Consider the following 27,499-nt stretch of genomic DNA (forward strand, 5'->3'; position numbering starts at 1 on the left):
TGTAACAAGCCAACTGATTTGTGCAAAGAAAATAAAAGTGGTACGTTTTAACAGTACATTTGATTTGTTATTAGTTGTAGACCTTGAGGTAGTTGTAGGAGGTAATACACAGTTCAGAAAAAGGGTAGTTGTTCGAGTGACTCAGCAGGAAAATCAATTTCATACTCCTACCCCCCTCCCCCCAATCTATTCATGACCCAGTGGTGGGGCAGCACATAACCAAAGGCTGAGGTAGCACCAGTTTAAAATGAGGGTACTATAATCACGGTGCTGATATTATAATACTGCATAAAAACCCCTGGGAGGGGTGTGTGTGTGTTGGGGGTGGGTCAAAGCTTGTCAAACAGAGTAGAGACACCCTACTACACACACAACCTTTTTCTTACTCTTGTTAATGTATGCCTGCTCAAGAAGACAAGGCCTGCAGCATTGACTGCACTGCTCTTGTGCAAACAGCAGCCAGCTTATGAATGAATGAGTGGGCTCTTAACAGAGAGAGTTTAGCCAGCAGCCCTGACCAGGAAAGTGCAGCACACACACAGTAATAATGCGCTGATGATTACGGAGAAATTAAACTCTCTCGTAATCTCCTCTCTTTACTCTTTTTACACCCCTGAGTCTCGATTCCACGTCGGCTTTATTCAAAACGCACCCGGCGAATTAAAAGCAAACACGCTCCCTTTCACATCGCAGCGCACAGGTATGTTAGCACCCCAGTGACAACAATGTCTGAAAACAAGCAGGATTTTTCTTTCTTTCACCTGCACTTCTGCGGCTATGTTTCTGTGTAATCCAACAAATTAAATACCACAGAAATGGTGTGAATGCATAAATAGGGAAAACAATATTGTGCCCTAAAGTGACACATTTGTTTTAGGATGAGAGCTTTATTATCACACAACGCTGGATAGGATTAACCTGCACAGGTTAATACAGAAGAGTAATCCTTTGTAATTGAGACCTTTCTATTAATTCTTAATTGGCTCAGAATCCCTTTGTTCTGCACATTGTCTCCATGACAACATCTCCACCACCCCACCGCTCACGGCTCCTCCATCGCACCCACCAACATCAGCATCTTCCTGCTCACACCTCTTCCTCTTTCCTCTCAGTCGCGATAGGCCTGCTGTGTTTCTCCCAGGGTGTTGCCGTGGAGACTGCCGAGGACGCCGGGGCGGCTCCAGATGGAGCAGCTGTGGGATCTCTCTCCCGCGGAGCACCGCAGCGCTGGATGCTGAGCGCCAGAACCACCTTTCCAAGCTTTCAACCTTAACACAGACTACGGCTTCACCAACACCCCAGATCTGGTGGTGCCACTTAATCAGGGCCTTTGAATACTGCCTTCACTTCCTTTCACTGCAGGAGTGTGTGTGTGTGTCTGCCTTCACTTCCTTTCACTGCAGGAGTGTGTGTGTGAGAGAAAGAGAGAGAGAGAGAGAGAGAGAGTGCGAGTGCTCTCATCATGAGAGGCTTTCTGCGCACAGTACACTGAACATTCACACACACACACACACACACACACAACCACCGCGGGCGACCAGCAACTGCAGCTGCCACTGTCAGCCCCTGATTCTCATAAATCCTTATTCTGGGGAGAGCCATTGTGTCTCTCCTGGCTGTTTGTCATACAGGACTGGGAGCCGCATCCCCCACAGCTGCCGTAGGGCCGCATTGGCACTACAAGCACCCAAAAGCAGGAGGTGAGATCGAGGGCCACGGCAGGCAAGAGGCAGATTTAGAAAACGGTCTGGAAAAGAGGCGTTGCGGACTGATTGGGAAACAGGAAAGAATGGATGTGCAGCGGTTTGCCACTTCTGATCCCTTCTTTTTGACATGTCATCCAATAAGTGGAGGAAGGGCGGTGACATTTTGACCTAGCGTCAGTCTGACAGATGCTGTTTTATTCATTTCCGTGTCATGCAAATCCTAGTGAGGTTTCTGCAAAAAAACATGAGAGTGGATTTACCTGAGCGGTGATGCTCGGTTTGCAGAAAAACAATCGGGCATTTTTTCGCTGTCAGCGCATTTAATCGCGGAGCTGTGGGTGAAAATGAATGCATGGGAAATGTGAGCCTGGTGTGAATAAGCTGCGGCTCATATGCATAACCGTCATCAGACTTATTCTATTTATTCAGCTGATCTGGAGATGTGCAGAGTTCACTGCTGTTTTCAGGGAGGCAAAGCTTCAGTCACACGTCACAGTGAGAGGTTACTGGCCTTGAATAGGTGTGTCAGAGGCATTGGCCCAGTTCTGTCAGATGCAGGGTAAGTGAACTGTGTACGTTCTTCAGCATCAGGCTGCACGGCAAATCAATCAGCCCTCCCAATCGAGTGAGGAGCTGAAGACAAGCCACGGCCAGTCTCTCGAGAGCTGATAACCTCAGCGTGCTCTTGGAGAACAGGGGACAGAGAAGAATGCATAGAGCTAGTGGAAGACAAAATAGACTGAATTACAGATGGGTGGGGAAAAAAAACAAGGAGAGGGTGGGTGTCAGTCTCTCCGCTATGTGAATGACTTCCTCCCCCAGATCAGCACACACAGAGGGAAGGGAGCGGGGGTGCTGGAGAGATAATAACCCTCAGACAGCACTGAGACCTCCATGGAAGGCATGGAGACCAAACCTAGTTAAAAGAGGCAAGGCACCGTGATGAACTACAGAGCTCATTCATTTTTCATCATGGAGGAGTTTGTTTGAGAGTTGTGGTGTCTTTTTTCATATTCGTCCCCCCCCCCCCCTTCTCTTCTCTCTCTCTCTCCCTCTCTCTCTTTATCTGTCTCTCTCTTGGACTTAAGTAGCTGAGTCCTATTTCCCGCAGTGAAAAATGAGCCGTAAAGCAAACTCTCCCAAACAAATAATTAATGAATTGATTACTGCCTCCCTGACAGTCGCAATACAGATCATCTCGCCTGAAAATATCACTTCACAGCAGAGTGATGATCAGTGCCTTCAGCTGCAATTTGTGTTATGGAGCAGAGAGGCTCTTGAATGCACTCAGCGTGCATGTGTGAACATAGGCATGTGTGTTGGTGTGTGTGTGTGTGTGTGTGTGTGTGTGTGTGTTATTGTGTGTATGAGTGATAGAGACCAGAGACCAACTGAAACATTAGAGTCCTTGCTTAGACGTGTGAATTCGATCCTAAGGGGGGCTACTGCTCTTCCCCTTGATTGCCTCTGTGATTTTTACACCATCGAAATGCTCCAGCCCCAACATGCCTCTCCCTGCCCCCACCGGCTACAACGCCTTATTCTTCCCTGACCAAATACCCCCCCCCCCCCCCCCCCAAACGACACCCTCACATCAGGGACCCGTGTTCGTGATCGTGCATCGGAATCAGACAGGGACAGGAGACGTGGATGGAATTTATGCGGTCATCTGCGGGTCGCCCGCGGTGACCTGTCTGCAGACAGGGGTGGGGCCCACGGTCGTCTCAGGGTGCCAAGCGGCAAAGATTAACTGTCGTTCGGAGCTCGCTAGGGGCCTCGTAATTAATGCCGCGTCACTCCCCTGCTTGCCGCGGCTGGACGACGCGCGGGAGGGACTTGACACGCCATGATGGAGTTGCCATTTACGGGTCAGCCATATGGTGATGAGATCAACGCAGGAAGACAAGGAGCTTCGCAAACAATCCCCAGTGAGAAATTTCTCTCCAGGATTTATCCTAAAATGACACTCTCCGCCACTCCTCTGACACCCTCTCTGCACGTAGCATGCCAACTAGAGGGAAGAAGAAGACATTTTTTTTTTCTTCTCAGGGAATCTTTGCTTTCCTCCCTTGTTCTGGGTGTGCCCGCAGGTCTAAGTGAGCTCCTGCAGGTACACAGTGGGGTGTTTGTGTGGGTGGGGTGGAGGTGGAGGTGTGGATCAGCCTATACTCTGCCCAGCATTGGAGAAACTTTTTCACTGTATTTGTTCTGCAAACTGAAATAAATGAAGAGCACCCAGAGTCAGGATGTTTGGCTTTAATGAAAACCATATTGCTGGGCAGGCTTGATCCAGATCTCCAGTTGTATTCAAAACCCATTCCTGCCCTTGAAAGTAAGTAAATATTGATGGCACAGCGTGCCCAAGGACACTGATTGTTAAGAGTGAATAATGAGCAGGCAGAAGAACAGGCAAGAATATATATATATAAAAAAAGAATCCACCAGAATCAGACAATCTGAAATAGAATGTATAGCTGTGGAAAATTTGAACAGGGCTTTCTATTTTGGATGGAAGACAAGAAGGGATGCATCAATGACAGTCCAAAGAGTGGGAGTGGAATGAGCACAAAACAGCACACACACACACACACACACATACACATACACACGCACACACATGCACACACACACACACACACACACACACACACACACACACACACACACACACACACCAAACACACACACAAATGCAAGCATGCATACCCACACATCATCACACTGGAGAGAAAAAGGGTGTCTTTGAAAGACTCCCTCCCACCTCTGTGTAGGCCTAACAAATCCCTCCATTGAAGTGGGCTTAATTCTAAAGACCGCTTCTCTCTCTCCCTCACCGGATCCAGGATCATTTTTGCACACAGACACCCACACCCACACCCACACCCAAGTTCCCTTCCAGCAAGGTTGCTCACAAATACAGTGTATGTAGATCTTGGCGTAATTGATAATCACAAAGTGGGTTTCAAATAAAAAAAAATAAAAAAACCTTCCACAGTCTATGGCTTGAATAGGAGATTAAGCTGAAAGGTTGCGAGGTGTATTATAATTCGCTGGCTGAATGAAACACAGAGAAAGGGATTGTTTTACAGTGGGAAGCCACCCCAGCCGTCTCTCGGTTCAGAGCATGAAATTGCCTCGCAGTGCCCAGGGCCCACACCGAGATCATCAAAATGAAACACTGACGTAGAAATGTGTATTATATGGCCGTATTGATCACATCACGCAGCTCTATTCAAAACGTACCCTACCCCCCTCCCCCGTTTGCCCAGCCTTCCTCCAAACCATGCTAGCGGGTCAATTCGGGAGAAATGTGTTTCTTTGCAAACATCAAAAGGGAGAAAAAGGGAGAAAGACTGTCGGTGAGCAGCTCGATTTGTCTTGAGGAAAACTTAATGGGCTCAATTCTCTGATGGACCCACTTCATCTAATGCAGCAGAATCCATTTGCCTAACCACGGTCGGATTTAAGACGAGAACACAACCATTTGAAAGCTTTGGAAATTGCCCTGGAAGCAATGGCTTTAAAAAAATGGAAGGGGGGGGGGGGGGGGGGGGGGGCTAGCAGGAAGAGGCAATCTATAAAAGACAGCTGGCTCATCAAACATTAAAACAGCACAGCCCAAATGTTTTTTTTCTTTGTCAGAGAGCACTGTAGACTGACTCATGAGGAGAGGAGCTGCAGGTGCTTCCCTGTGTATGCAGATATACTGGGATGTTGCTGTTGATAGATCGGCCAGACAATAAACGCAATAGCAAACTTGTCTCAAAACATGCTTCACGTTGCAATAGGACAAAAGTCTTTATTGGGGAGTATAACTTGTTTGGTTTCAACTTGCTTCTCTTTGCTTGTTTGTTACTGTGTACTGTGTTTGTGTCTGTACACTACATGAACAACACATGCTCTATAATTGTATGGTTGCTCAGTTGCACTTGAGTGAATTCATGGCAGGTGTTCAACTCCAGACAACCTCCCTGTCTGTGTTTTGTCTCCGTTCATCTCTCTCTCTCTCTCTCTATCTCCTCTTCCTCTCTCCTATGTATCTATCTAGCTCGCTCTCTCCTCTTCTCTATGCCTTTTGTGTTCTCCACTCACTTTGCTATCTCTCCCTCTTTCTCTTCCTCCATCTTTCCTTCCCCCTCCCCTCAATTTGATCCTAATGAGAAAGGAGCAGGGAGGCGCAGTGGAAAGGGGAGGCAGGTATGGCTCCAAATGCAGTGAGAGCAATTTACAATTCCCCCTCTTAAACAGGGAGCCGTGGCGGACGGTGTGATGAGCTTCATTTGGGCTCTGCTGCTCTCATCCTGACTGCTGGAATAATAACAGCGGCAGCACTAGCAGGATCAGCGGTAGCTGCCTTCTCCTGTCCTCATAAAGACAGCCAGCCACCCCCTCTCCTTGCACCCCACTGCTTTTGCACACGTGCACACACACAGATGCACTCACACATACACACACACACACACAGACACAGAGACACACAAACACACACACACATCCACACACACACACACACACACACACACACACACACACTACACAAACGCCCACACCACACACAAAGGTAGGTAAATAGGTAGACTTGGACTAATACACACACAGGTTCAGGCATCCACAAACACACACATACATATATACACACACACACATACATACACACACACACTATACACAGATGCTCACACTACACACCAACATTACACACATTAGTGCAAGGCACACACATGCATGCACATACATACACACACACACACACACACGCACACTCACACTACTCATGTTCTACAGAGATAGGTGCACACTTTCACTTATATATACACAGACACACACACATCAGTTTCTCAAATCTATACAGACTCTTTATGAGTTCCATTGCCAATAGCACTCCCACACACTTCCGTCTTCTGTGTTCTATATCAGCAATGAAGCTTACATTAATACCGTGTGGCTCCCGGGTAGCCAAAGCTGCCTTCTTTTCTTTTAGATAGAAGCAAAAAACTTTCCTCTCCCTGCGTGGGAGACATTCCCCAATATGAAGATTTTTGGTCAGCCATTTAAGCAGTGGTCGCCAATGGCCTCCAATGGCTTTTCAAATTGAAAACTCTGTTAAAAAAGGTACATCACTGACTCTGGGTGGTTTGTTATGACAGACAACTTCAGAGAACACCAGAAGCTGAGTGTGAAATAGCAAAGCACAGGAGAACACTCCTGCCTCCTTACTCCATGCTTCTCCATGTTCTTAGTCCTCACCCCCACACTTCTCCTTCGCCTCTCTCTCCCCCCCCCCCCCACCCCCCCCTCTCTCTCTCTGTGCCCACGTGCCTGGCCACAGAGGTGCCCTCCTACACGCCCTCTTGAGTGCCACCCCATCATGCCCAGAGTACAAAAGGAGTGGAGAACACGGGCCTGGGTTGTGCAAATATATCAGTTTCATACCTCGGAACCGGGTCCGATGGATCGATGGCCCCTGAACCCCCGGGGAAGCCCTCTGGCTCCAGACAGAAATAAAAATGTAAACACCGGGAGGGCCAGCGGGGCGCGGTGGTGGGGCGGGGCACCCTGGGGAGGGGGAGGGGTGGGGTGCTTTGGCTGGGGCGCTGTGACGTGTTAATTTGCCCTCCTACCACCGCTGGGACCATAAGTGGCTTTTTTCTCCTCTGTTTCGGGAGGACCAGAAAATGAGTTTCTTCAGATTGTTAGAGACATGGCACCATACTGCCCTCTCTTCTCTCCCTCTCTCACGGACAGACAGACACACACACACACACAAACACACACACACACACACACACACACACACACACACACACACACACACACACACTCACACACACACACAATACTGGTGAAGGCTATTAAAGAGTGTGATTAAAAATGACTTTGCAGAATGTATTAGCTGTCCAGCCCCTATGCATAGGTCATTTTGAGGCAATACTCAACTTTTCTCCATTTCATGGAAACAAAGAGGCTTGAAGGCATTACTTTGAAATCGAGCTTGGTCCAATTAAACTGCGGCCACTTCCTATTGTTTAGGGGTCTGGCTAATGACCATGCACAATTGATTTACCCCTTCCAGGCTTCTGTCCCTTCCAAAAATCACAGCCCCCTCTTTGCCCCTCTCACTCCGTCTTGTTCTCTCTAACATTCCTTTTCTCTCCCACTACTCGCTCTCTCTCTTTCTATTCCTTCACTTTATCTCCCTCACACTCAGTCCTCACACTATCTTTCCTTGCCTCACTCTCTCACACTCTCCCTCTTCCTCATTGACACTCCCTTTCTCTCTCTCTCTCCCTCACTCTCACACACAGTCTCTCTCACACTCTCCCTCTTCCTCAAAGACACTCCCTTTCTCTCTCTCTCTCCCTCACTCTCACACACAGTCTCCCCCGCCCCCCCCCCTTCTGGTCTGTCAGCACGCTTGGGGTTTCAGTCTTAACAATCCGCACAGAGATGGAATTTGAGAGAGGAGAGTCGCTCCATTGACAGCGGGGAGCCACCCTCTTGCTTGTCCGTATTGTCAGGGGTAATGACCTATTACCGATCGTCTGTCGGCAGCCGTTCTCCCATTCATCACCAGATATTTTATCAGGCTCTGTTTCTCGCCGGCTCACTTTAAGTTGGATACTTTATGAATATGAGTGCTGATGTGCTGAAAAGGAGGATGATGCATCGCATGTCTCCTTTTTATGAGGGCCTGGACACTGGGGTCAGATAGGAGTGGAACTCTCTCCTGTCTTTCACTCCCTCCACATATCTCTCGCTCATATCTCCTCTCTTTTCTGATCAGAATGGATCACCATCCCTTAATGCCAGCCCTGTGCCCCCCCCCCCCCCCCTCGTCTCTCTATCATGACAGGGCATTGAGAAGATAAGCATCGCTGAGCCTCACTCACTCCAGTGACAGGGCCACTTCCCTCCCGGAGTCAGCAGATTACATTTTAGAAGTTGACAGCTTGTTATCACTCTGGATGGCGGGAGGGCTTAGTGTTTTGTTCTTTTTTCCTCTCCGACCACGCTCTCTCACTCGTCTCTCCTCCTGGTTTCTGCGGTGACAGTAGATAGAGCCTTTTCCCCCAGGGGAGGCCACTTTACAGAGAGGGGCCATCTTGTGTAGGGATTACGAAGCAACAGCATCTGCAGACCTCCAGTCAGTCAGGTGTCTGTATATGTGTTTGTGTGTGTGGTTATGTGAGTGTGTGTATATACGTATGTTAGTATGTTCTTGTGTAAGTAGGTATAAGTGTGTGTGTGTATGTGTCTGTGAGTGTAAGTGTGTGCGTGTTTATGTGAGTGTGTGTTTATGTGAGTTTGTTTTTGTTTAAGTGGGTATGAGTGTGTGTGTGTATGTGCATGTGTCTGTGCGTGTGTGTGTGTGTGTGTGTATGTGTGTGTGTGTGCTTGTGTGTGTGTGTGTGTGTGTGTGTGTGTCTGTGTCTGTGTGTGTGTGTGTGTGTATGTGTCTGTACATATGTGTGTTGGTGTGTGTGTTCATCTAAACACGTGAGGATTCCTCAAATGAAAAAAAAGCGCAGACTGACTGATGATCGGAGGCTTCTTAATGGACCTTTTGTGGGTCCAGCCCGAGACACTCTTGAGTACTGTGTGGTCAAACACTATGAGTTGATTGAGCTCTTTGTTCCACTTTGTCCATCCCATGACGTAATTGTCTTACTCTGTGGCACACCAGGGAAATAAGCGCTTATAACAACTGCTGATGTTTCCTTTCCCCGTCGCATGGCACAGCAGCTTTTGGAAATCGTCTTTCCTTTTCAATAACGCTAGTTTTGCCTCAGGTGTCCTCCGTTACATAAACATTGCAGACTGCTCCTTTAGGGACAACATGCTCTCATCGCTGCACTGCTCTGTATGACGCTCCTTCAAATATCTCGGGCTTGTCTCTAACAATAATGTGGCCTATATTGTTGCCAGAGTCGTGTTATGAGAAAACATAACTAAATATGGTCCTTTGCTGTTCTTCATATCTTTTAATATCCCTCCACTCTCTCTTTTGTGGTTCTTTCTTTTCCTGCAGAACTACATCACTCGGTGGTAAGGGAAGTGGTTATGTAAGCACTCTCCTTTCTTTTCTTTCTCTCCTCCCGTCTCCTCCTTGCATCCTTCACTCCCTCCCCCCTCCCCCGCATGTCATCTCTGAGAATCTTTTTTACAGTCTGTCTCTCCTGCCTGTTGGGCGGTGGGGGTGGGGGTGGGGGTGAGGTGGGGGGGGGGGGGGGGGGACGGGGGGGGGGTGAGTCGCGGTAATGACATGCCTTCTCACCATGCGTTCTCTCTCTGTCTCCCACTTATTCTTTTACTCTCTCCCTCCCTCTCCCTCTCTCTCTCTCTCTGAAAGGCACACGCCACAGAGACAGACAAACTCTCTGATGGGAGACAAGGAACTTTGAAGGGAGGCAAGAAAGTAAGGGATCTGGGTGGGGTGGGGCTGGGGGGCAGGTGGGAGAGGGGTGTGTGTGTGTGTGTGTGTGTGTGTGTGTGTGTGTGTGTGTGTGTGTGTGTTCTTTTTGGGAAACTCTACCTACTCTGTTCTCTTTCATGCCTTTATAATCCGCCTGGGATACAAAAAATCCAAATGCTGGGAAGAACTAATATCACACATTCAGAATTCCCTTTGATATGAGCCCAATCTTGTCTGTTTCTCTTTCTCTCTCTTCCTCCCCCTCTCCCCCTCTCCCTCTGTCTGTCTCTCACGCTTCTCTCAATAGTCGTGAAAAGAGACACGCCACACGCTGGTGGTTATTTTCAGCTATTGGTCTGTGTGGGATCTGGAACCGGCGTCTTTTGGCCGTGCATTAGACATGTATATTCATGTCTAGGACTCATTAAAAGGGCCTTTGATAGTCAATCCGCCACTGATTAATTGGGGTCCCCATGGCGAGGCAAACGCATTATGTCTCTGTTTTGTTTTCTTCGCCACAGACCGTGGAGGAATGCTTGTCAGATGGAGGAGGGGGGGAAAGCACTGGGGACGAGGGCAGCCAGGACCCTGTCAAACTGAATAAGTGGCGGAATGGCATCACTAATGACGACGGGCGTGATGTGGCATGGTGAGGCGCAGCACGTCGCGGTCGGTTGCGTATCCCGCCTCGCCAGCTCACCTGCTCGTACTAATTACAAAAGACTAATGTACAGTCTCATCAGAACGCCTGTGCTGGAAGCACATGGCAATTGGCTCCACCTGTCCAAACATACACACTCACACACACACAAATTTATATACACAATCACGCACAGACAGACACACACACACACAACACTGAAACACAGACACATATACATACACACAGAGAGGCTATGACAAATTCACACATGCACATGATATATGCATACACACACATACAGACACACTCTCACACACCTCATCCCTCCTCATCGTCAGAAGATCCTTCTCAGACAAATGAGGCAGAGAAGAAGTGGGAATCAATGTGGTGTGGGGCGTAGTTAGTCGGTTCAAATCGTCCGCCTATATACTGTAGTATTGATTGCTGTCAAGGTCCTTCTCCAGTATAGCTTCAGTCACGCACACTATGCACAAGTGAGTAAGAGCGCTGTAAAGGGCTGGGCAGCAGAGATGCCTTTCATTTGAATGAAATTGGGCCACATCCAAGATACCACTCACACACACACACACACACACACACACACACACACACACCTCTCTACTCCGCTTCTTCATTGTGCGCCTGGTTGAGGCAGTATAACAGAGGGAGTCGAGGGGACGACCCACTTGCACTTCTTTCTCGCTTTCTCTCTCTCTCTCTTGCTCATTCCACTTCCCCCCTCTTTAGTTTTTCTCTCTCTCTTTCCTTCCCGCTTCTTCTCTGTCTTTCTCTCTCTCTCTCTCCTTCCCTTCCTCTGTCCCTTTCTCTCTCTCTCTCTCTCTCTCTCTCCTTCCCCCTCCTCTCTACCTTTTTCTCTCTCTATTTCTTCCTCTCATGGAGCAACTATTTTTTTCATCCCTTCCCTCTTCCCTCTTATCCGCTCACACATAAAGGAGAGAAGCCTCGTCCTTCACCTTCTGCTTTCACAGCTATTTCTAGCCTGTGTGTGTGTATGTATATGTGTGTGTGTGCAAAGTGTGTGTGTGTATGTGTGCCCACGTGTGTGTGTATGTGTGTGAGAGAGCGAGGCACCTAATAGGGGCGATGTAGCGGCCGCACCTGAGGCAGAGCCACTTCAGATATGCTGCTGGCCAGACTGTCAGTGCTGCTGCCTCTGCTGCTGACATGAATGGGTTAGCATGAGGGATGGGCTTGGAGAGAAGCCTGCCAAGGGTCTCAGGTGCTTGGGTTGCACAGGTTGCCTTTATATGACGGTGTACAGAATGTGTGTATGTGTACGTGTGTGTTTGACAGAGAAAGCGTGGTGTGTGTGTGTGTGTGTGTCTGTATATCAGTGACAGGGATGCGTATTTGGTTTCTATGTGTGTGTGTGTGTGTGTGTGTGTGTGTGTGTGTGTGTGTGTGTGTGTGTGTGTGTGTGTGTGTGTGTGTGTGTGTGCATTCTATAGTGTGTGTGCTGGCTCTTGAGCATAAGCTGTCGTATACGTTTTTTCAGCCTCCCCGCCTGTGTGTGAGTTGTGTATGTGTGTGAAAAAAGATACACGTGGACAGCAGTGTCTGCGTGTGCATTCATGTGTGTTTGTTGTGTACGTGTGAAGCCACACTCTTGCGCTCCGACAGGTGTCTGTCAGATGAAGGGGCGTGCCTGCCCCCTCCTGCCCACCCCCTCCTGTGTGGCAGTGGAGACTCCCTGTGAGAGGCAGATTAAAAACAGTGAGTGGCGGCCTGTCTGATGGCAGCCCTCAAAAGAGATTTCAAAGAGCCACCTCTCAGCTGGAGCCATCTGCCAATCTGTCCACACCCTTTTTTCATTTCCACTGGTGCTTTTCACTCTTCTTTCTTTGCTTCTTTTCATCCTCTCATTCTCCTATTCTTTTACTTTTTACTTTCTTTTTATTTCCCTCTGCCTGAATGTGGCCCAGCAGGCTCTCCTCGGCGGAGCTGTGACAGTGGTCATGACGACCAGCCTGGGGTCGAATCAGCCACGCTGACAGCTCTCAGACGTGTCACGGGGTGTGTTTGAAGCTGGCGATAACGCCCTCCAAACCCACACACTTTTACCATCGCTCAGTCGTCTGCTGATATCACAGCACCTTCGTCATGCAAGCTTTCCCCACTGTCCCTATTAAACGTGACCTCCCCTGTTTCATATTTCTTCTATTCATTTGACTTTCACGGTTTAGTGGGAATCACCGGATCGGCTGTTTTTGAAGTCTCCCTTTCTTCTTCCAACCTGATTTCCAGCCTGTGTGCCTGCCTACGTGGGCTCAGGTGATTTGGAACAGGTGTGTTCAGCCTTGTGCAGTTAAGCCTGGCTTTCCTGTAACCTATCAGGCCTCCCCTGGTGCTTTTTTTCAGCCGGTATCCTCTGACACCTGCTTGTTGTTGGTTCCACTCACTATTGTGACAATGGAGCTTAGCAGAGTGCAAAAACGGGGACGGCTCATGCAAGGCAACTATGTTGTTTGACTTCCACCTGGCGTTTTCATAGTGAGCTCTTAAATCACCGTGAATCATCGACCCTACGAAGGTGTGGTCAGGGATACCTTGCAGCCAAGGCTAACAAAAAGTATTTTTGCTTTAGCTCAACCGACTCTAAGGGAAAAATATGAAGTGTACAGTGCAGTTGGAACCCCCCCAAAACCCACACACTTTTACCATTGCTTAAACTCAGTTATCCGCTGATATCACAGCACCTTCGTCATGCAAGCTTTCCCCACTGTCCTATTAAAACGTGGCCTCCCCTGTTTCATATTTCTTCTATTCATTTGACTTTCACGGTTTAGTGAGTAGCACCGGATTGGCTGTTTTTGAAGTCTTTCTTCTTCAAACCCCCCCAACCACCCCCTCCCCCCCCACACCAACCTCATGTGAGAGACTGGAAGAGGAGGAGAGGAGGAGAGGATGGTATTCAGGAGGCAGCCATGCTGCTTGGCCTGAGTCTCAGTCCTGCATTAATGGGATTTGGGGCTGTGCTTCTCTCCCTGTGCCGGCGAGTCCCTCGGAGAGAGAGATAAAGAGAGAGAAAGAAAGAAAGAGAGAAAGAGAAAAAGAGAGAAAGGGATAGAGACGGCTGCAGCAATTCTCTCAAATGCAGAACACTGGACATCACTGGGTTTCAGTGCTGACCTTTCAGACTGGTTGGATTAGTATTAAACCTGAAGATATAAACAGAACCGAGATTTTGGCAAAATATATTGTGTTACTCTCCAGCAACCTCAATTGTTTTGGAACATAGTTTTGTTTGTGTGTGTGCATTTATATGTGTGTTTGGTGTATGTGTATCTGTGTTTTTGGTGTGTGTGTGTGTTTGCAAGTGTGTTTGGATGCAAAGGGAAAGATGGAGAGAGCAGGAGAATAAGGATAGACACAGAGGAAGAGAAAGAGTGAGGGGATTTCAAACAGAATCGTGAACTAGCAAATCGCCCCTTCGTCTTTCATCACATCCATCTGATGCGATCCGGTACAGAAGCCCCTGAGCAACCGAGGTTAACCAGCTAAGCGACCTCAGCACCCAGCCTTTCCGTTGCCATGGGATTTCCAGCCTGAGTGCCTGCCTATGTGGGCTCACATGATTTGGAACAGGTGTGTTCAGCCTTGGGCAGTTAAGCCTGGCTTTCCTGTAACCTATCAGGCCTCCCCTGGTGCTTTTCTTCAGCCAGTATCCTCTGACACCTGCTTGTTTTTGTTTCCTCTCACTATGGTGACAATGGAGTTTGGCGGAGTGCAAAAACGGGCTAACGCAGGACATCTATGTTGTTTTTATAGTAAACTAGTAAAAACCGCAGTGATCAATCACCTTTAATCAGAAGCCCTACGAAGGTGCGGTCAGGGATACCTTGAAGCCATGGCTAACAAAAAGTATTTTTGCTCTACCTCAGCCGACTCTAAGGCATGTGATGGAGAGAATATAAGCTCACTGCCAAGACAACACAGACAGTCTTTGTTTCCTGAGCCAGAGAGCATGGGAGAAAATATGAAGCGTACAGTGCAGTTGGAACCCCCCCCCCCCCCATCCCCTACCTATGTGGACGCTTCCAGCTGCACTAGCTGGGCCTCTGAGCTCTGGGTCATCAGCACAATTTAATTACATTAAGAGGAAGCCAAATTAGACTCTGCAAACAGCAGTGGCTTAAAGGATTACTGGACCTCTTGTATGCGAAAGATCAAATTCTGCCTTCCGGCTGGAAACAATATGTACTTTTCAGCTCTGAGCCCGTGCAAGGGAGGACTCAGGACTGGGCAGGGGTATTACAGTCACCTGGGGCGGGGGCAGGGGCGGGGAGGAAACGGTCTCCTCTGAGGAGTTTGCTCCAGGGGGTCGTCTGTGCAAAGATCACAACTGTGCTGATCTTTTTTCCTGCTGTAAGCACAGTGTGCTTAAACTCCCCTTCCATTGGCTGGCTTTCCGAACTGTTACTGTGTGTAATTAAACAGATCAATACGTTGCCGCTGCTGTCCCCTACATCTCACCATTGATCTGTGATCCCTCTGTTAGTTTGACTCATGAGTAGCCTGATGGGAAGTTGGAGGTAAAACTCTCCACAGTTGATGACTACTGACTTTCCAGCATCAGTCGCTTGTGGAGGGGACCAGGCAGGTGGCTTTTCTTTCGCTGTGTATGACATACCATGTGATGGATCATTAAGATGCGTCAAGGGCAATTTGATGGGATTTGCCTCACTCGGCTGCGGAACGATTCCCAACACGATTTCACATGGCGCAGGGCCCGTGTTTCGTTCAATTTGTGTCATCTCTTTCTCACACAATTTCTCTCACACAATTTCTCTCACACACTCTCTCTCACACACTCTCACTCACACACTCTCTCTCTCACACACTCTCTCACCCGCTCTGAAGCGGAAGCAGGATCTCAGTGGATTACATGCTGTAACGAAGGAGAGTCAATACGGCCACCTGCACGCTGTGATTAGCAGGAAGGGAAAGGGAATAAAGAGATGGATTAGTTCTGTTCAATTATCAACGCTAACACAAGAACAGGGTGCAACCTGGGACTACTCGGGTTTTTTTTTTCACTGCACCAATCGGTCTGCATCTATCTCACAATAGACACACACACACACACACACACACACACACACACACACACACACACACACACACACACACACACACACACACACACACACACACACACACACACACACACAGACAGACATACACACATATTAAGAAAGTAGGAGTGCAACTCCAATCTAGCCTCTGTGTGTGAGTGCGTGTGTGTGTGGGTGTCGAGAAATGCCATGAATTTCACCCAAGTAAGGATATGAACAGAGTACACACAGGATGCTCTGAAGATTTAGGGCCCACAGATCAACGCACAGCAAGATTTGGGACGCAGACTCAATGTGGCCTCTACGGCACAGATCAACGCACAGCAAGATTTGGGACGCAGACTCAACCTCTACGGCGCACACTGTAGTATTTAAGCTTATATCTGTTCTTACAGCAGAGGCATCACAACAGGTCAAAGTTCGCGCCCTCAATTTACTTTGGCTGCTGCAACTCCATTCAGCGAATCTGCCGCCTAAGGGATATTCCAACTGCCTTTCCACACAACTCCACAAAACAACTCTTTTGAGGAGAGATCATGGGGAAATGGCTGGCCGTAAAACCGCAGCTTCATTCTGTGCTATTGTGAGGCCTTATCTCGGCAATGGGGGGAGCGGGGCACTTTGCCGAGGCCAAACAAATCGGATGAGTGCTGGAGTGAAGGAAATAGAAACAGACATCCACTTAACTCCACACTATGGCTTTATGGGACAGATAGGTGAGAAATAAGATATCACAGTGAGAGCCCGAAAAAAAACATCTGAGTGTGAAATTTTTTGATGCAGCAAAGTTCAGTCATCTCATTTCATTTGTAGGGCTAGAATGACATCAGCTGAAGATTTAAGGGGTTTTCGCCAGCATGCTGAAATGTCTTCACATCTTTCCATATCTTTTTAACCTGAATGAATACAATTGTAAAAATGATGGAATGCTAGACCAGTTTCTTCTGCAACAAAAAGGCCCGGAACAGACAAGACATCTTATGAAACATCCTGGATCTTACCGAAACAGAAGGATGAAACACACACTCAGATACACACAATCTTTGAAACACACAATCAAACACACATACAAACACACTCGCCACTGGATGAAAGAAACCTTTCCGTAAATATCCCTCATTTTCTAACCAGGCCTATCAGACACACTCACATTTTCCAATCAAGCCTCTGTGATCCGGCTCAGCCTGTGTTATCAAGGAACAGACGTATCATCTCCCCCGTTACCATGGCCTCCGGGGCTGCAAAGCTGTGGGAATATAGGTGTAATGGACAGGGCCTGGACCTGCTATTTCCGCCGTGCCGCTGGGCTAATGGTGCGTTTTGGTGGGTCGGAGCAGAAACAAGCATCGTCAGGGAGGAATGGCATCCCTGAGAGCACTGAGGCAATCAGTTCAATATTAGTGTGAGGGGAGAGACCCCTCGGCATAAGTGCCTCTTACTGACGGAGAAGCAGGCGCCGCTGTCTGTGAGCGCTGCCAATACTGATGACAGATTCATACAGATGACACATGACACACTCGCCCTCAGTGGTGCTCTCTCTCTCGCTTTCTCTCTCTCTCTCTCTATCTCTCTCTCTTCCCCTCTCTCTCCTCTTCTCTCTCTTTATCCCTCTCTCTCCCTCTCTCTAGTTCTCTCCTGCTATTACGTTCTCTCCATTCTCTTGTCTCTCCATCTCATCTTCAGGGCTGTAAATATGTTTTTGAATGAGCAGAAGTACTTTAGCGTCCAAACTGGGACTCTACTGTTTGGAGTGGAATTTGGTTGGTTTGATTAGTCTGTGCTGATGAGTATCTGCAATTGAAAGCACGAGCGATTCAGGAGGAGCCATGTATGGGAGGACATGACACAATTCAGTAAATTCTCTGAAGGTGCTAGGCTGGATCAGCCCCTGTAGTTGACACGCCCGCCTCCTGTGTCCGAGGATACAGGTTTTATAGTCTGGTGCTGAGCTGTGCATCTTGCAACACAGGTCACATGAGCTGCAACACAACCACGCTCACGCACTCACCTGGTCCCTGTTGCTGGACCATCTCGGAGAGGTCCTGCAGGTGGACGAACAGCACCAGGCCCCCGGCGCCGAACAGCAGGAGGAACCAGAAGGAGCAGGGCAGACTCATGGTCGACACACGGACTCTCCGCCGCCCCCGCAGGACGTCCCCCACCCGGCACTCCATCCAGCACATGCTGCGTCCCAGCTGTGCTCCGCCGGCTTGCCTGGGGAGTGAGGGAGGTGGAGAAGTGATGAGTATCAATGTGTGACCATGCACTGTTATCGGCATGGGATCTACATCATACAATCTCACCACATGATTTGCAAGTCAAATAAGTGTTTTAGATTTTATAATTCACTTAATCTGTATAGCACCACAGCAATGAAATTTTCCGCTTTGTACACACACACACACACACACACACACACACACACGGGCGCCTGCGCACACGTATACAGAGTCTATCACAGACATCTCTCCCTTCTGATCAAACTGAGGGGCCTCTCATCGTCTGTCGCGGCCCTGCAAAGGCTGGTTGAATACAAGGCACTTTTATTCAAAGAGCTGGGGATGCATCATCAAAGCAATCCAAAGTACAGTGAGTGATGAACTTCCTTTTTATACACTTTATACATCACTTGCATGTAGTCAAATTGGGGTTGAGTTTAGACATCTGGGGCCGTATTCACAAAGAATCTTAGGGTTAAAAGTAGCTCATAAGTGGCGAATTTAGGAGAAATAATGGGCGTGTCAGTCTTAAATTTAGGACTCCTATTTTTTTTTTTACTAAGAGCAATTCACAAAGTATTTTATCCCTAAAAGTAGCACCTAAGTCTAAGACAGCTTAAAACTCCTCATGAGGACTCCTAAGTCACTACGACTTATTCACAAAAAATCGTAAGATGGCTGCAGCCGACTTTGAATTGATAAAAGACATTGTTAAACAGTGAAGGTATTAATATTGTCGTAGAATTAGCGCGGGATGCAATGACGCCTTTAAACAACGATGTGTCCCGAAGTGAAATGTTTGGAAACATAAAGATAGCCTATTTGGCTTCGCGGAAAACGCAAATGACGACACTGGGAATCATCAGTCAGCCGTTTAATTCATCAAACTATCAACGCACTGTAGACCCCACATCATCCAACAGTTTATCCAGTTGCCTTTGGACAATCGCCAATTACACAAGATCAAAGTAAATTCCATGGCGATCGCAGGAATGTCCAGTGACGGGATACACATTACAATAATCGCCCCATCAAAAGATGAGGACGTTTTCGCCCACCGTGGCCTGGATGTACCGATGACTCGTGCATTTCAACGGAGAGCGGTCTGCAGCAGGTTTTTGAAAACATACCAGCTGGATGCCGCTGGGGTGACAGTGGCTATTGGTCCTGGGACCAGTAGGCTTTCGCTTAGGCTACGTTTCACGTTCGTTTCGCTTGAAGGGCCGTATGTGCTGATATTTGAAGTGGTCAAGGGCTGGAAATATAATAGCCTAACAGTTTGCTGGGTGCTTTAATTATTACTGCCTTGATTACATGCAATTGCCATATTTTATATTGATCGCTTACTTTTTCTCTTAACGTGCAAAGTGTCATTCCCGTTGGATGCACAAACTTGTCATCATGCGTGTGCATTCTGCTAACTGCACTGTCCATAACTATTTAATATGACTTAATTTGAAGCCTAGCTTATTCTCTTATTTTCAGTTGATATAGTGGGATTGTTAGAGGGACATCACAAATTAGTTTTTAATGAGAGAGCCTGTCAACAACCAATCACCGTCCTCACCCCTTCTAAACTCGTGCATGAGAATCGACGTCATCCATAGCAACGGTGCTTTTATCTTAAGCTTAGGAGTTTGTATTATCCTTAGTATGAGTAGGTCTCAGAGGCGTTGTGAATCACTTTTAAGAAATTACTCCTACGTAAAATGTTTTAGCGCGAGTTAGGAGCACTCTTAGTGGTAAGATAAAATGCTTTGTGAATACGGCCCCTGGTATCTTTTTCACATACAAGAGGTCATACATGAGTATACATGAGTAATCATTGGTCTTATTGTTAATTTTTCTTGGGTTTTGTAATATCGTTAAGAACGTGTTGAATTTTTTTTTTCTATGTGTATAGTTTAATGTATTCTCTTTGTATTTCTTGCTTTTTTACTCTACGATGTTTTTTCTCTGTAAAACCTGAACTGCTTTTACTTAAATGTATATTCATGAAGACCCCCAGAGAGACTATATCGACCGCTTTGTGGAAGCTAACGGGGATCCAAATAAACAATACATTTATATATACGTATAAATATATACTGTATATATATATATATTCTTTTTTTTTTTAATATACCATAGCAAAATAGTGTTGATCTCTCTCACATGCATAGGCCTACTAATTGAATAACATTTTATAATTCAACAAATCTTTAAACAGTGGAGGACAGTGAGCAAATGCAAACAACACTGATGTATCAGAAAATGTACTGTTGAATGTAAAGAATTACATTTTAGGATACCTTAGACCAACCTAAGAAAAGATCTTTGCAGGATTGATATACGCCTGGAAATGTGTTTAACACCGCCAAAGAGTTTGTAGCTATGCACTGTTAAATTGAACGCGCATTCTCACGCACCTGTATTTTCATACGGAAACGCATCGCCAGCTCCTTATGCATGCAACTGAAGAGACGTGTGCACAATCCACAGACTCCACAGGCATCGCAAAAGCAACTTCAGACTGATCAAAATCATGTCAAAGTGGAAAGCGGGCACCAGTTGAGTAAATGCAGACCTAACTTCACTGGTGCAGAGGTGGAGGTACTGTTGCAGAATGTAGATGTGTCCATTTTATTCCACTATGGCTATATCCACGTGATTGAGTTTAGCGCTTATTTATTTATTCACTGCCATTTGCAGTGTTCGTGTGTTGCTTTTATTTATTTTAGGACACCACGATGCCTCAGTCTCGGTATCATGACTATAATTGTGAAACATAATTGTTAATGATACAAATATTCTCTTTTTTATTATTATTATAACTATTTAAATCCAAAGATGTCTGTAGAATTGATGTTAACGCAATCACCAACGATTTTTCACAAATTCAGCCCTTAAGAACAATCTGGCCGATTTACCACTGCTTTTAGCGTTCTTAAATTTTGTAAGAAATTTCGTAAGTGGATTTAAGAAGAAATGTACAGCCCTACAGACAGGGGCGCTGACTGGCGGGGAAAGGTGGTACTGATTCTAACGGCCCAGCCCAACGCAGCACGGCCCACGGCCCGCGGATGGCAATTAATAATATAATATTAATATTCTTGCCTTTTTTTTTTTTTAAATGTCTCATTACAAAGAAATGGTAATTGGAAATAAACGTATTAAACTCACAACTGTCGATTTCCATAACGTTTTCGTTAGTTATTTAACATATTGTCATTTGCCCTTCCCCCTGAGCTCTTGCGAAATGGTTCGGCCGCAACGCGCGATGCGTTGAATCGAACAGCATCCGAAATGCGAGATGCTGGCACTGACAGGCAGCAGGTGTACAGAGCGGCTGGGCTGGCTGAGGTCAGGTCTTAACCTAGGGTGACCAGACGTCCCGGTTTTACCGGGACCCTCCCGATTTTGAGTTGCGTGTCCCGCGTCCCGGCAAAAACCTGTCGGGACGCTAATATGTCCCGGTTTACACCAACCAAATCGTCCCGGTTGTCAGCGATTACATAGCCGATGTGGTCTTATTATAGCCTGATCATTATCTAAACCCATGTAGAAATACTAATAAAGTGTCCAGCGTATGATTTGAACAATGTGTGCGTGTGTCAGTCAATCAAAGTGGTCTGCGTCTGCATAACCTGTAAACCAGCGTTACAATGTATTTGTTTCTGCCTAACGTCTCTTCAAGACAGCCAGGATTATAGCCATGGAGTTTAGCTCAAAGTAAACGGTGCAAGGAGTGAAATTGTAAGTACAGGTAGTTACAGAATGTGGCTGTATCTGTTATCTGTAGTTGTTAACGATTGTTACCCGCTCAAATGTAGGTTTACTTGAGGTTAATGAAAGGGAATATTGTAATGTAGTGGGCTATGTTAACACTAAGCTAGCAAGCTAGCTAGCTATTTTGTTAGTGTGAACGAGCAAATTGAAATACAAGAAATAACTACCGACATCTCTCTATTCTTTGCATTAATATATCTCTCTAGTATTTCGAAACAATAATATCAGTCCCTACCTATAGAATGTTGGTTTTTATAATCAGTTATTAATGCTAGTGAATCTTAATTTGACATAATTAAAGAGAATGTATTGGGTGCCTTCCATTTCAGCCCATTATACAATATATTTATCATTGATAATGAAGATTTATTTCAAATGGGCACCCCAAAAAATTGCCGCGCGCTGCGCGCGCAAACATGCCTATCCCCTAGAATCTTTCATAGGGCCCAAAATTCCTGGCAGCGCCCCTGCCTACAGATATGATGGAGAGAAAGGAGAATGGAGAGAATGTATTAGCAGGACAGAACAAGAGAGAGCGGGAGAAGGAGAGAGTGAGGGAGGGAGAAAGAGAGAGGGAGGAGAAAGAGCGAGAGAGGGCACGCATGCACACAAAAGTGCCTTGTACTCAACCAGCCTTTGCAGGGCCGCGCCTGACGATGAGAGGCCCCTCAGTTTGATCATAAGGGAGAGATGTCTGACTTAGTGATGTCTTACATCGGTGATAGACTCTCGGCGTGGCGCTGCAAAGGCTGGTTGAGTACAAGGCACTTTTATTCAAAGTGCTGGGGATGCATCATCAAAGCAATCCAAAGTACAGTGAGTGATGAACTTCCTTTTATACACTTCATACATCACTTGCATGTAGTCAAATAGGGTCTAAGTTTAGACATCTAGTTTCTATCACAGATTGTCTAGCCATGTTACAATTTGTTCCATTATGTGACGTGTAGTCAATGCTTAGATCTGCAATTCCCAAAAACCTACTACACTTCCCACAATGCAAGGCATCTTAAAAAACTGATAGAAATATGATGACAATATCATCCAACAGAAAAAACTTGTTCCGGTTACCATTAATAAAAGCAGACTAGTAGATTCAGATGGAAAAAATCTCTTTTATATATTTATTTGAACGAAGGGAAAGTATTTTGGTTATATTTCTGTAAATGAAACATGATGACAAACATATTCAAAATGGAATAACAAGACAGCAAAAAAGCACCAAAACAACTGCCAACTGCAAACACAGGCACAAAATATTTGTTATTGGCGGCTCAGTTACCCTGTGTTAGTTACCCTCATTTTCCTTTTCAATACAGACAGATCTCATGACGGTTATTTAGTGTGAACGGGCCACTCAGTCATCAGCTTTTGTGGGAGACTAATTCGATGAATCAGATTTCAGGTCTGTGGCATGAAGGGCCATTCAATAAGATAATTATAACTTTAGATTAAAATTTGATGGACAGTTGAAACTGAGGCATGTCGAATCAGAGTCATTCTGCAACCAATTATCTTTATTTATGAAAAGAGATGACCTTTGTGAGCAAAGTCTGAGAAACTTTCAGTGAGAGATAGAGAGGATGATGAGATTGAAAGCGAGATATATGGAGAGAGAGAGAGAGAAAGGGAAGAAGACCGACACAGAGAGAGAGAGGAGATGATAGGGAGAGAATCATCAGAGTAATAGATTATCCTGCTGTTGTTCCTGCAGCTCCTGTTTTTGCTCTGAATGCTGTGGATTAAACAGACTACCTCCCTCACCTCTCTGGCCTTTCACTGTGTCTCTCTCACTCTCGCTTTCCAACACACACACACACACACACACACACACACACACACACACACACACACACACACACACACACACACACACACACACACACACACACACACACACACACACACACACTTGAGTGATAATGACCAGTTCCACCTGGGGTGCAGATACGGTCTCTGCACACTCGAACATGTCTCAACAATGCTGGTTTAACACCTAACAGTGGGGATGCTCTTCCTCCTGTGTCGGGTGGAGCTGTGAACAACACGCACGGCTGAGCCTGTAACACATCAGCCCTACTTTTAGATCTAACGAGCTAGAGGACAAGGTTCCCAACACGTATAGATAGCCCTGTAAGGTAAAGGACGTTTCTTTAGTGGTTGATGCAACAATCTTTATTCCAGTAAAGTGCAATATCGAAAGCACGTGGAAGAGATCTGAACCACAAGCATCTCCACCTTATATGAGTTGAGAACCACCTCAGACAGAGGGTCAGAGAAACCTGAATATCATACAGAATAAAAGTTGTCTTAAACAGCATAACTGAGGTGTGCGTGACAGAGGGCCATATTTCCATTGTTCTGTATGATAACCAGAGGCAACCCTCAGGCAAAGGACATGTGTCATGCAAAGGACATGTTTAACCACATTTATTGACTTTAGGTAATTCAGTCCAAGACCACTTTAGACCATATTAATTAAACACACATAAGCAATGTGGCATATTTATTGCATATGTGCATAATTGTATTTGATTAGCTATGTGTGTTGACATTCAAGCAAAGGCCAAAGCTGATAACTAAGGGGAAGTCATTAAGCATTAAGTCGGAAAGAGTTGATTGCAGAGACAAATGGGGACACACAGAGACTGAGCTGAGGTGACGGTGGTGGTGGTGGCCTTGGCCTGGTAAAAACTTCCTGAAGTTAAACATAGGTCTCTGTGCAATTGCATTTGTGCACTACTGGATCCATTCCAAGGGCGAAATAATGCCCATGTAACAGCAGTATCATCTGCTCTTGAAGCTGTGTTTTTCATCATGGAGATGTCTGTGTGGAGGTGAAGCAGGGTGGGGGGGGGGGGGGGGGGGGGGGGGTCAGGTCTCAGGATGAGATCTATCTAGTTTAATATAGAGCCAACAATCAAGTCTAATGGCTGCGGCTCCAAAAGCCGTCTGAGACTGCATGTGGGCCTATTGATGTGAAATCCACACTACACAAAAACGTCCACATTATCATCTGTTACAGGCACCACGTCACATTTCCCGGGGTCTGTTGGACATTGTGTGGATTTAAAAAAATCTGTGACTTGGATCAGAAAGCTTTTTGGTAAATCTGGTGTAAAAGACCTGCTCATTATGTTCCTATTACTCAGGATTTTAAGCAGGATTTGGACAGCAGTATCGTCTATCCTCCTCTGTTATGCCCCTTCAGAGTAAATGAGAACTGACAAGACACAGGTTCGACTAATGAGACAGACAACGTGGGTTGCTTGACTGATGCTGTCTTTGCGCTCCCTTGGTACTGTTCCATAAAAGGCCCTAATTCAAACACAAATGCAGAGGTTTCGCAAACAGAAAGGGCATTGACACCACCACACATTAAATGATGAGCCCCCCCACCCCTCCCAACACACACACACACACACACACACACACACACACACACACACACGCTCTGCTCCTTCGTTCCGTCCTTCGATGAATTATGCACTCTATATTCAATAAAATGATTGTGGCACACGTACATAATAATCTTAATTAGAGTTTAATTAAATTGAAAGCCGGTTTTCATTCCCTGTTCCATTTAATCAGCTCCCTCCATTAAAGTGTGGGCATAACTCTGTAATGTGAAGCCTGGCTACTGATCGCAACCCACGCCTGTTCCCTCACCAGTCCGTCAATTGATTTTCTGCACTTTCTTCACTTTGACAAAAGGCTTTAAAAAAAAAAGAAGCAGATTAAGACCTTGTAAGTATGGCCGGCATTATACACAGTGCTAGTACACCTCATTAACTGATAAAGGTACTGTATCTAAACCCAATTAGCAAACAAAACCACATGGAGGGGGAAAAAAAAGCGCACACAGTTTTTGTCCTGGGAGACGGAGAACTTGTTTGATGTTTTGTTTGCACCATGGCACAAAGAAACAAGCCACATGAGCTTAACGAACACTCATAACATTAGCCAGACACTGCTTGTCCCCCTTTCAAAGGCAAGAAAACAGAAAACAGACACAGGCCTTCAACTGAAAAGTCAAGTAAATGAAACGTCCCACATTGAAATTCACAACACAGTTTCAATGAAAAGTGCACACATCCTTATCCCTAACCTAAGCGATTACTGGAGAATGTTTATGTATTTTTGTACCACCCAACTATTTATTTAGGCCTGGTAATGAGATTATGAGCATGTGCATTTCTTCTGTTGTTGGATGTTTCGCTCCCATAAATTAATTGGCACTGCAGACCTGGAAAAAAGGATCATGTGCTTATTGCCCTAAAAGAACACTTAACGATCTATTTAAAGCCCATTGATCTGACCAGATGTACAATACATGTAATACGATTCAGCTTTCAACGTGTCCTGTGCTTATACAGCAGCAACACATAATCAGGTCTAAATGAGATTATATGCTCCGTGCAAATTTAGTGTACGTAGAAAAAGACTGCACACAAATAATGTAAATATTTCCCATTAAAATCTGTATTATGGAGCATTGAGACTGAATTGGAGTTGAGGCGGTATATTTCAGGACCCATTCAGGAAAGTGGTAAACACTTTTTCATCACAAACGCACTGTGTATTAATTGCACTGAAATAATACATTTAACATTTTCAGATGTATTTCTCTGTGATGATAGGGAATCTCAGGCTCCGAATAAGCGATTATTATTTGTTATTAGTGCCTAATAACTATTATTGCTGGGAGTCTGATTTACACTAAGACCTCTGGGTGGAAAGCAGATGTTATAGTTACAACAAAGCTAAAGTTATGCCCTGATAACTTTAGCCAGAAGACATACTTCAGTGTAACCTTTATGAGCTACTGGTTAAGAAGTAATTAAAAAGAGCTTCAGTTTTCATGGCCATTTCCCCGCACAATTTCGATTTGGAGTTTTAAATAAAGCCATGGCGACCTTTCATCAGATTTGCCCAGACAATATATTGTTCTGTGTGTAGCATTAATGTGGATTAGCATGATTGATGGGCATAGATTTTCAAAAATCAACAAAGTCTCTCTCAGAGCCAGCACAAATAAACAAACAGTGGCTCTCCCCCTTGGAAGGGCATCAGACTTATATCGTTCACTTTATCCATCTACAATCTTTCTCTTTCCCTTTCTCTTTCTCTTTCTCTCTCCCTTTCTCTCCCGCTCAAATACACAAAGACACACATGCTGCCTCACACAGTAAGAACAATAATCATGATCAAACCATGCACTGCAAATAGTGGATTCCTTGTCATATGGTCTGCAGCAAGAATCTGTCAAATTTCACACACACATTCTAAACCAGAGCAAAGAGAATGGGTGGCTAAACCATTAATCCCGATAGATGCAACATTGACTCAGATACCCTCCTCCTGCCTCTGCAAAACTCTGGTTAATTAAGGTGGAAACCCACCAAACCAGCTAAATTACCCCAGCATTATTAAGTATTTGTACAACGGCTGATTTGAGGGTTTTCTGAGCTAACAGAAAAGTAATATAGGGTTTAACTGGCAATGTTTAAGCAAAATGGGGTGTAATGTTGTATTTTGATGGAGGCAGGGTTAGGCAGACAGTGAGAGAGAAGGAGAGAATGTCAGATGTCTGGGAGAAGACATCAGGAGAATTTGAATTCAGTGGTTGTCTGGCAGAGAGACGTGACGGTATT

General features: G+C 45.9%; 1 protein-coding gene across 1 annotated transcript in view; it reads right to left on the minus strand.

Annotated features, from left to right (window-relative positions):
• Window positions 1-27,499, minus strand: part of chst8 (carbohydrate (N-acetylgalactosamine 4-0) sulfotransferase 8) — a 136,267-nt gene that overhangs the window by 87,193 nt on the left and 21,575 nt on the right. Inside the window, exon 2 of the mRNA XM_080843639.1 lies at window positions 17,867-18,072. Coding sequence (XP_080699765.1) covers window positions 17,867-18,041 — 175 coding nt within the window. The 5' untranslated portion in view covers window positions 18,042-18,072. The remainder of the gene's footprint in view (window positions 1-17,866; window positions 18,073-27,499) is intronic.

Source organism: Sprattus sprattus (assembly GCF_963457725.1).
Source record: "Sprattus sprattus genome assembly, chromosome: 8".
NCBI lineage: Eukaryota > Metazoa > Chordata > Actinopteri > Clupeiformes > Clupeidae > Sprattus > Sprattus sprattus.